This window comes from Cebus imitator, unplaced genomic scaffold (genome assembly GCF_001604975.1).
Source record: "Cebus imitator isolate Cc_AM_T3 unplaced genomic scaffold, Cebus_imitator-1.0 Scaffold9, whole genome shotgun sequence".
In the NCBI taxonomy this organism is placed as follows: Eukaryota; Metazoa; Chordata; class Mammalia; order Primates; family Cebidae; genus Cebus; species Cebus imitator.
The window spans coordinates 712,736-723,417 of NW_016107324.1; the positions used below are offsets into that span (position 1 = coordinate 712,736).

A 10,682-nucleotide genomic window follows, 5' to 3' on the forward strand; every position below is an offset into this window, starting at 1 on the left:
AGTGCAATGGCACCATCTCGGCTCACCGCAACCTCCGCCTCCTGGGTTCAAGCAATTCTCCGGCCTCAGCCTCCCGAGTAGCTGGGACTACAGGCACACACCATCATGCCCAGCTAATTTTTGTATTTTTAGTAGAGACGAGGTTTCACCTTGTTGACCAGGATGGTCTCGATCTCTTGACCTCGTGATCCACCCGCCTCGGCCTCCCAAAGTGCTAGGATTATAGGCGTGAGCCACCGCGCCCGGCCTCTTTGCTTCCTTTCTATTATTTTACTATCTTTTCTTTCCCTTTCTTTCTCCATTTCTCTTTCTTTCATTTTTAAAAACCTCCTCTTCTCCTCATCTTTAATCTCACTTTTTCCCTAATTCTCCTTCTCACCCCAACTCTTTTATTTCCTTCTGGTTTTTCCTCCAGGCCTTTCTCTTTCCTCTCACAGTTTTATTGCTGCAGACAAATGTGCTTGTCGAAGGCCTGCCGGTCCCCTTCCTACCCATCTGTGTGCACACACATCTTTATCGAATTTGTAACTTAGCCTCATTTCACACATTGATGGTGGACCCCAGCCCTGTGAATTTAGAAATGGGGACCTTTAGACAGGTACAAAACCAAGGCTGGGAAACAATGCTCTGAGTACTTTGGCTCCCTGTATTCAACAGAATTCTCCCTTTTCCAGTTCCTGCCTTTATAACTACCTCTGCATTCAACAAGGAGAGAACACGACAAGCTGTGTCTCCACGCTGGTCTACACACACAGAGGATGCCGGGTAAATTCGTGTGTGTGTTTGTTTTTTTTAACCACGTTTTTCCAATTATATAGTCAAGTCCGTGCAAGAGAGTCAACTTGGTTTATGTTTTCTTCTGTTACTTTCTCTTTGACTTCGGCTAAAATATGACTCTTCATCAGAGTTGGGGAAATACTTGCTCCTTCCTGATTTTTGTGGGGCTATAAAGATGTATCTACCTCTCAGGTCCAATCTCCAACAAGAAACAAACTATATACAGACAAGATTATGTTACGATCTTATTTTATCAATCATACGAAGGATGCTTCTCTTATGGACCTTAGACTTCAGCACCACCTCTGTTTGGTAAATTTGAAAGTGACACACACTTCAACTCAGAGGCTTCTTACGGAAACCTATTGGCACAGGCTGGAAGTACCTTCATGCTCAGCTGAAGTCCATTCTTCTGCCATCGGATAAGGGCTGCCAGACAGCTGCACACTCAGGTCCTCACACTGCCCTCACTAGCATAACACCTTGGACAACTTGTTCCACCTCAGTTTTTTCTTCCTAAAAAATGAGACTGGTAATAACCTACCACATGAGGTTGGTCTGTGCATTTAATGAGAACATAGCATTGAAGAGATGCCTGAGGCTGGGCCTGGTGACTCACACCTGTAATCCCAGTGCTTTGGGAGGCTTAGGCAGGAGGATTGCTTGAGCCCAGGAGTTTGAGACCAGCCAGGGCAACATAGTGAGAAACCCATCTCTACGAAAAATAAATAATAATAACAAAAAGAGCTGTCTGGGCTTAGCTGTCTGAAATTGATTGAAGCCACATTGTAGAATTTCTTACCCCAATAACTGAAGGTACATGTTACCTTTCGTGACTAATTCACTGTACCTATCATTGTTAAAGATCTTTAAAGCAGATTCTTCAAACACTTCCCATTTAACCCATTGCAACTCATAATTTTGTGGGTAAGAAATTAGACCATGGAACTGAAAATGCAACAAGTTTCTGCTACAATACTCAGAGTTTTTACTATGTCCTGTTTCCTTAAAGAATTGGAAAGCTGCGTTGAAGTACAAATTTCTAAAATATTCCTCACGTCTGGATGCTCCCCTGTAGCTTTCAGTGTCTAGTCACATGTAATGTTAGAGTTTTCCACAGCTCAATTTAAGGTGACACTAACTTCTGTCAGAAAAGTATGTCTCAGCTTCCCACTTCTGCTTTCACCTGTGATGCCCAATGTAACTGTGATGATTGACTTCAAGTCAAAGCGCATCATCGTTACTCCAGACCGTGCAAATGAGGTGGGTGGAGAGGGTGGGGAAGATCCTGGGTACTTTTGTGGGGCAGAACAGCAGAGGTGCTCGCCTGGGTGTCAAGGGCTAGCCCTCCTGGGCTCATGTTTTAGGGTTCTTGGGCTCAAGCAACTGCTTGTTCAATTTATAGAATTCCTTAAGGTTAGCAAAATTACCAAGGGATAGGTTTCTACAAAAACCTGGACTTCTGGGCACAATTTAGTAATCTGATTAGACAGGATACAGGAGATCCAAGCTTCTGCACATTTATACTGCCCAGAGAGCTCAATGATGGACTGAAAAATGGCACAAAGGTTCTCTGTGTTTGTCAGTAGTATTTCACCATGGCTCAGGGAATGACAAACCCTAAAGGTATTCTGTAATTGACACATAACTTGTGAAGATACTCTCATTACCTGCTCCAGTTGGCCAAATGCCCTTCGAGGTGACAGGCTACCTAAGGCTTTCTATAGCGTTAGGCCATTGCTCATTACAGCAAGTGTCATTGTTACTTCTTTTGCTCTAGATACTGTATGGAGTTTAAGACAGAGTCCTTGACCCCTCATTGTGCTCTGGAAAACCGGCCCCTGACAAGATGGATGCAGTATCTCCGAGAGGGATACACGGTGTGTGTGGATTGTCAGCCTCCAGCTATGAACTCTGTGAGCCTCCGTTGTTCTGGAGATGGCCTGGACTCTGATGGGTAAGGAGAAAAATTAACTGAAGTACTTTTCTTGTCACTCATTCTGAGACATCTGTCCTCTCCATGTCCGGAACGGTGGACCAATATGCAACATATCAAGGCATGATTTAGGAAGTCAAAACAGTAGGTGGGGAGGACCATCCTTCTGGCACTGCCAAGGGCCAGGGCTCCAGTTCCCACTATGGAAACCTGGGGCCCTATACACTGGCAGTGAACATGGGTTCATTTGGATATTGGGGGCTGGGAGTGGCGGCTCATGCCTGTAATCCCAGCACTTTGGGAGGCTGAGGCAGGTGGATTGCTTGAGCTCAGGAGTTCAAAACCAGCCTGAGCAACAGGGTGAAACTCCACCTCTACAAAAAATACAAAAATTAGCCAGGCATGGTGACACATGCCTGTAGTCTTAGGTACTGGGGAGGCTGAGGCAGGAGGATCACTTGAGCCCAGGAGGCAGAGGTTACAGTGATCCGAGATCCCACCACGGCACTATGGCATGGGTGACAGAGCCAGACCCTCTCTCCAGAAAAAAAAAGGGATATTGGAGTTCAGAGACAGTCCCAAATGATCACCAAAAACCTGATCACCCAAAGTGGTGTTCTAAAGATCACTAGAATCAGAATCTCGTGATTCTGAACCTCATTTCCAACTAACTGAATCAGACTCTTTGGAGATGGATTTTTCTTTTTTTTATTTTTAGATGGAGTCTCGCTGTCGCCCAGGCAGGAGTGCAGTGGCGGTGGGTCTTTAATAATGTCTCAGGTCAGGAGCCAGAAAACTTTCTGCAAGGGGCCAGAACATAGATATTTTTGGCTTTTCAGGCTGTGTGGTCTCTGTGACAACTCCTCAACTCTCATTTTGTAGCAGGAAAATAGCCACACACATGCAAACCTTGGCTTTGTTCTAACAAAACTATGGACTCTAAAATTAGAATTTCATGTAATTTTCTTGTGTCATTAAATACCATCATTGTTTTGATTTTAACACTTTAAAACATAGAAATTAGTCTTAACTCACAGTCCAGTTGCAAAGAAGGGGAAGGCTGGCTTTGGCCTCTACGGGGTCCTAGTCTGGGGACTCCTGCCCAGGTAATTCATCCCCACAGTGAAGTTTCAGAACTGTTGCTGAATGGGGCTTCTTCATAAAACCCTGGCTGAGACAGTGGTGGGCTCATCTCTACAGTGTAATAATCTTATATGCATCTATAGATTTCTCTGAAAGAATTGACTCCAAAAACATTTTACCACCATGCACATGTATCCCAGTTCTGCATTTATTTAGTGTTTAAAGTTGATAACAGTATTCAAAACTAAAAGCAGAGTCAACTTCGTGATGAGCAACTATTGGGCAAAGACTCTTTTAGGTTACACATTGATTCTGGTTTTCAGTATGTTAGGTGGAACTGGTAGAAATACAGATTAAAAAGTAAAATATGGGCCTTTCCAGTCAATTATTATTCCTGTAGAATGTTTTCATATTTAATAACTTGAATTTATGTTTATTAGTCACTAGTGCCTTGTGGCCTCCATTGAGCATACCATATGAACAATAAAGTGGGTAAGGAATTTATATCAAATAGAAAATATTTACATAATATTTTCTGAATACCTCATCCACGTTTTGATTTTAAATGAATTTATAATTTAATTTGTATCCATAAAGTATTTAAACCCTGGCTGAGGTAGGAGTGACCTTAAAAATAATAATTTTAATAATCTGGCTTTGCTCTTTTCAGTTCCCTTGTTTTTTTTTTTAATCATAAAATCAAAGAGTTGGAAAGCATTAAAAGAGATCATTTGGTTCAGACCCCCAATTAAAATATACATGGAACCGTCAGTCATTTTCCTTTATGCAGCACCTGTACTCAGATAGAGGGGAAAAGCAAATACAGTAACCACAAGCTACTCTCTCAACATGAAGGTGTCCTAAAGTAGCGATTAATTAAAACTTGCTTTGAGGCCGGGCGCGGTGGCTCACGCCTGTAATCCCAGCACTTTGGGAGGCCGAGGCGGGTGGATCACGAGGTCAAGAGATCGAGACCATCCTTAGTGAAACCCCGTCTCTACTAAAAATACAAAAAAATTCACTGGGCATGGTGGCGTGTGCCTGTAATCCAGGCTACTCAGGAGGCTGAGGCAGGAGAATTGCCTGAACCCAGGAGGCGGAGGTTGCGGTGAGCCAAGACCACGCCATTGCACTCCAGCCTGGGTAACAAGAGCGAAACTGTGTCTCAAAACAAAAACAAAAACAAAAACAAAAACAAAAAAACTTGCTTTGACAGAAACTAAAGAAGGGAAACATTGTTTGTCATCATTAAAAAAAAAAAAAAAATTGAGGAACTGGGTGTGGTGGGTCACGTCTCTAATCCCAGCATAAGCCAGGAGACCCAGGCAGGAGGATAACCTTGGACCCAGGAGTTTGAGACCAGCTGGGTAACGTAGTGAAACTCCATCTCTACAAACAATTTTTCTTTATAAAAGTTAGCCAGACGTGGTGGCATGCACCTGTGGACCCAGCCATCTGGGAGGCTGGGGTGGAAAAATCACTTGAGGCCAAAAGTTCAATGCTGCAGTGAGCCATGACCATGCCCTGCACTACAGCCTAAATGGCAGAGGGAAAGAAAGAAAAGAAAAAAAGAACGAAGGAAGGAAGGAAGGAGGGAAAGAAATGTGATAACACAGAGTTTTCAAGTGCATTACAATTTTTTTTTTGAGTCAGGGTTTCACTCTGTCACCCAGACTGAAGTGCAGAGGTGAGACCATGACTCACTGTAGCCTCCAACTCCTGGCTTCAAGCAATCCTCCTACCCCAGCTTCCCAAGACCATAGGTGGGTGCCACCATGTCTGGCTAATTAAAAATAATGTTTTGTTTTGTATAGATGGGGTCTCACTATTTTTGTTTTGTATAAATGGGGTTAAATTAAAAAATTTTAATTTTTTTAACTTCAAGTTTTAATTCTGTAAATTAGACTTTTCCTTGGTATGCTTTTAGTGTAACTAACATTTTCAAAATATCATTTCAGAAATCAGACTCTCCATTGGCAAGCAATTGGTAATCCTCGATGTCAAGGAACCTGGAAAAAAGTTCGGCGAGTAGACCAGTGTTCTTGTCCAGCTGTTCACAGTTTTATTTTTATATAGATGGTGATGTAAATATTTCCAAATGCATTTGTAAACGTGCTAAATACTCTCAAGTCATGTTCAATGCTTCCTAAACCTTCAATTTTGGCCAAAGTCCCTGAACACATCATTGCCACACTCCGAAGCAGAGAAAGAAAATTTAGGGGTCAGTTCTCAGGGAACACAGGTCCTCTATTTTTATTTTAACTAAGTTGGAAGACCCATTCAAAAAGCTCCTGTGGTTTTATGTTCTTGACCTTTCATCTGGAGTCCTCTGATTCAGCAGGTGGCCGGTGGGACACAGAATACATGTCTGTTTGCTAAAGTAAAATTACTGCAACTCAGTCCAATTATTGGTGATGGAAATGTCATTTAAGGGGAGCTATATTTTGAATCTTGCAGTCTTTTTATTTTATAATCTTTTAAAAGCTTCTCACCTTAAAAAATGTATACAGATATGTACACTCTGACACATATATTTCCATACATTTACTATTCCGTAAATTCTGCAATAATTTCAAGCAAATTATCACAAATGATTTTTCCACAGGACAAATGATTTAAAATTTTAATAAGCATTCTGTAATGAAAAATCAACTATACTAAAAACATTTTTTGAAGAAGAAATTTTTTTTTTGGTTAAGTGAAAGGATCAAATGCTTATTCTAGGTCAAGGAGTTCTTTCAAATGTTATAATTTTCATGAAGAGAAATGCTGGCACCAATGAATGAAACAATTGCTTTCATTTCGAAAATTCTACTACCATTTGCATCTAAGATTATTTCCAAGGCTTAAAGCCTTAAGCTGAATAACATAATCTTTCAGAGTCCAACTTCAAGTTTAGCTGACTTAAGCTCACTCTTTTTTTTCCTATCACGTGCATTTTCTGATGTTTGGAGTGGATGGTATGTGGATTATGGAAGGCATAGACTTCATTACAGATGCTATGATCTCACACACACAAGTTAATATTAGTCTCCCTATTTTATGACTGGAAAATCAATGAACTAGAGGCAAAATGGCATGTTTAAGGACCTGAGGTGACAAACCATTCTGTTAGTCAGCCACAGAGCCAAATTTAGACTTCTCATCCAGGACTCCATGAAAAGCCTGATTTTGTCAGACACTGTGTTGGAAAAGCTAAGCCCCTTTCATTTTTGAAGTAAATTTTAAATTCAGGATATTTAGAGAATTGAGTCTTGCGATGTAAACTATATGAAATGCCTTTGGTTTCAATTAAATAATATTTACTAACAAATGATTTACTAAAATACATATTTCTTGGTCCTTATCATGTAATGACAGATTGACAACAGCAATAGGGATGGGAATTTCCCCAATAATTAATAACACCGAGAGTAGCAATATTTCTGACTATATTTTCATTTAATTGTCAAAGTTGTTTTTGTGGAAAGTTAAATTATTCAGAAATTAATAATAAAATATGTGAGTCTCATCAAGGCTGGAAACTTCAAGTCAGTATTAACCTTTTCATACTATTTCTAACATTTATAAAGCTAGATTTTTGAAGCTATGTCTGGGTAATTTCCAATGTTACTTAAAATTTTTATACCAGTAAATAAATGTTTTGTTCACATTTATAAAAGCTCTATACTTATTTGACTAGAAAATAACCCAAATTTTCTGGACTAGTCAGAGAAAGATAAAATTTCGCCAAAAACAAAACAAAAAATCCTTCAGAATGGATAGGTATGGGTACAATGACTACTAACAGCAATAAAGCTATGATGCATTTATGGTTCCAATGTGTTGTAATATTTAACATAATTGAATTGTATAAAATAAAATTTTCACCTTATGCATTTAATTTTTGGTGGATGACCAGTAATTGCTTTCTTATTGAGGTTTTTTTTAAATTTCTATTCTTGAGAAAATTTTATGGGCTAGAGGAGTTAAATGTTAACTAACAGTTTTGAAGGGCTTGTTATTAATTTCAGCAAAGCTCAAGGGAAATACTTCAGAATTGAAACATGTAGTCCAAGTGATGAACAAAAAACCAAAAGTTTTTATTTTCAAAGTTAAAAATCAAAGCATATAAGACTTCTTGGCATTCTTTTTTAATGAGTACCTTAGTCTTAGAGCTGTATCCCCAGGTATTCCACAAAGATTTACGAACTCTAGAATCCCTTAATAGACTGATTTTCAAAAGTGCATGTGGAAAAGAATTTGAACAAAAATAAATACAGCCACCAAGAAAGAAGGGGAAAGAAGCTAGGGATAATGGCTTTTTTTGAAAAGAAAAGAAAAATAAGCGAAGGAAAAAAAAGAGTAGAAAAAGGACTAAGGTGAACTATAATCACAGTACTCTTTTTAGAGTCTTGCTTCGGTTTGTATTTGGGAATGTTACAATTAAGCATAAACCACAACAGTAATAAAGTGTTTGGTTCTTATCTGGCATAAAAATTTCAGTTAACTATCTTTTCTAGATATGTAAAAAAATGATGTTAATAAAACTGGTTCCTGCCCTCTAAGAATATTCTGGTGAAGGTTCATACAAACAACCACAGGTTGGCTTACAAAGCAAAGACCTGGGCCTTCTGAGATCCAAGCAATCAGACGAAGAGCACCGTGATGGAGAAGGTCACACTCTAGGTCAGGGAGACAGACACATGTTTACCCTCTCTCCTTCCTCAAATCCCACTCAAGTGACAGGATTCACAGAAGAGAATAAGTCCATAGCAGATGAGAAGTGGGGTGGGCAGAATCAGCCCACAGATTTTGAATTATTTTTTTGAAGATTGAAAGCAAATAAGAACATACTGATAGATGAACCAGAATAAAGAGGCCATACCATTTAACACAGTTACAGAAGCTAGAATCAGAGGTGAGAGCCATTCTTGGTGGTGGTGGTGGTGGTGGGGGTTCCCACCAAGCACCAAATGATGAATAAAAAGACTCTCACTCCTAGAGACAGATTTGTGAAATTGAAAATGAAGGATAAGGAAAAGACCATAAAACCTTCCAGAAAGAGAACAACATATTACCGGTAAAGGAACAGGAGGCCACATGAAGACAGTACTTTTCTCATCAGCATCAGTGCATGCTTAAAGTCTAACAGAAGAAAGCCTCTAAGCTCTGAGGGAGAATGAATGTGAAACTAACATTCAATAGCAGCCATCACTAATAAAGTGTAAAAGCAACATACAGACTTTTAGAGGCACAAGGATCGGAAGCTTTATTAAAAGGTCCAAAGCAGGACATTCTGTTTTCCAGTTAAACATGACAGGTTGGACACATATTTACATCTCAATTTCTAATAAAATTACAGTTAAGAGATTTTAAAAGCCACCCCACCCCACCAAAACAACAATAAAGTCCATATGTAATGAGAAGGAGGTCAAGAGAAAAAACGCAGAAGAGATGGCCACAACATTTCAGGACCAGAAAAGAAGATGGCTATTAAAATCAGAGGAGAAAGCCAAACACCTAGATCTATGGGTGAATATGAGTAAGCGAGGTCATTTCTAGCACCCTGGAAAGGCTCTGGAATGGAAGGTTCCAGGTATTTCCTTCAATTGAATGAATGGCTGATGGTTCGTCTAAGAAGTTAGAGCCTTAGATTCCCTGCCCCATGCTGCAGGTCAACAGCCTGACAGAAGGTTCAGTCTATGGAGGTTTCCAGATTGGAAACACCAGTCATAAGGACTGAGAATGAAGCCTGAGTGAGTCTCTTTTCCGACTGCAGACTCCTGGTTCCCTTTCCCATGTGCTCTGATAATATTGCAAGCAGGGATAGATATGCCCCACCTTCACTCCCTCACTGCTACTCTCATCCCCACACACAAGTTTGTTAGATTCCTCTCTGAGGAAGTGGATTATTCAAGAGAAATGACTATAGTTGTTGACAGCTGAGGATCCCCTAATGAAAGAGTCAAGTCCCTGTCTGATCACCGTACGGGCATATCTCTACCTGGATGTCTTTGTTCAGGCTGCTATTTAAAAAATACCATAGATGGGGTGGTTTAAACAACTAACATTTATTTCTTACAGCTCTGGACGCTGGAAAATCAAGATGAAGATACCACTAGATCTGATGTCTGGTGAGAGCCCTCTCCTTGGTTTGGAGATGGATGCCTTCTTGCTGTCTTCACATAGCAGGGAGAGAGACAGAGGGAAAGAAAGAGAGAGAGAGAGAGAAGAAGAGAGAGAAGAGAGATGGGGCAGGAAGAGAGAGAAAGAGGAAAGCAAGCAGGGAAAGCTTTTTCATGTCCCTTCTAACAAGGGCACTAATTTTATCATGAGGGCTCTATCCTCATGACTTAATTACCTCCCAAAGGCCCATCTTCAACTCCAAGTTCCGTCATATTTGGGATAAAGGTTTGAACATATGAATTCTGGGGGGACACAACCATGTAGTCTAAAACATTTGACATGCCCCATCAGTGCTCACAGAACTTGAATCAGCTTTTTTATTTGAATAAACTGCCTGAATAATGAAAAGTTTTCATTGTGGAGTATCAGGAAATAAAGTTCTGTCACTTACCAAATCAATTTTGGGCAAGTCAAAATAACTGAAGCACGCAATTAATAAAGTAGACAACCCAACAGAAAAAAAAAAGGATGGCGCAAGCCTGTAATCCCAGCACTTTGGGAGGCCGAGGCGGGTGGATCACGAGATCAAGAGATCGAGACCATCCTGGTCAACATGGTGAAACCCCGTCTCTACTAAAAATACAAAAAGCATTAGCTGGGTGTGGTGGTGCGTGCCTGTAATCCCAGCTACTCAGGAGGCTGAGGCAGGAGAATTGCCTGAACCCAGGAGGCGGAGGTTGCGGTGAGCCGAGATCGCGCCATTGCACTCCAGCCTGGG

At 40.4% G+C, this 10,682-nt stretch overlaps 1 protein-coding gene across 1 annotated transcript in view; it reads left to right on the forward strand.

Moving 5' to 3' along the window:
* SBSPON (somatomedin B and thrombospondin type 1 domain containing) overlaps nucleotides 1-7,679 on the forward strand; it is a 28,903-nt gene extending 21,224 nt beyond the window's left edge. Inside the window, exons 3-5 of the mRNA XM_017544313.2 lie at nucleotides 675-765; nucleotides 2,558-2,734; nucleotides 5,755-7,679. Coding sequence (XP_017399802.1) covers nucleotides 675-765; nucleotides 2,558-2,734; nucleotides 5,755-5,872 — 386 coding nt within the window. The 3' untranslated portion in view covers nucleotides 5,873-7,679. The remainder of the gene's footprint in view (nucleotides 1-674; nucleotides 766-2,557; nucleotides 2,735-5,754) is intronic.
* The last annotated feature ends 3,003 nt before the right edge of the window (nucleotides 7,680-10,682 follow it).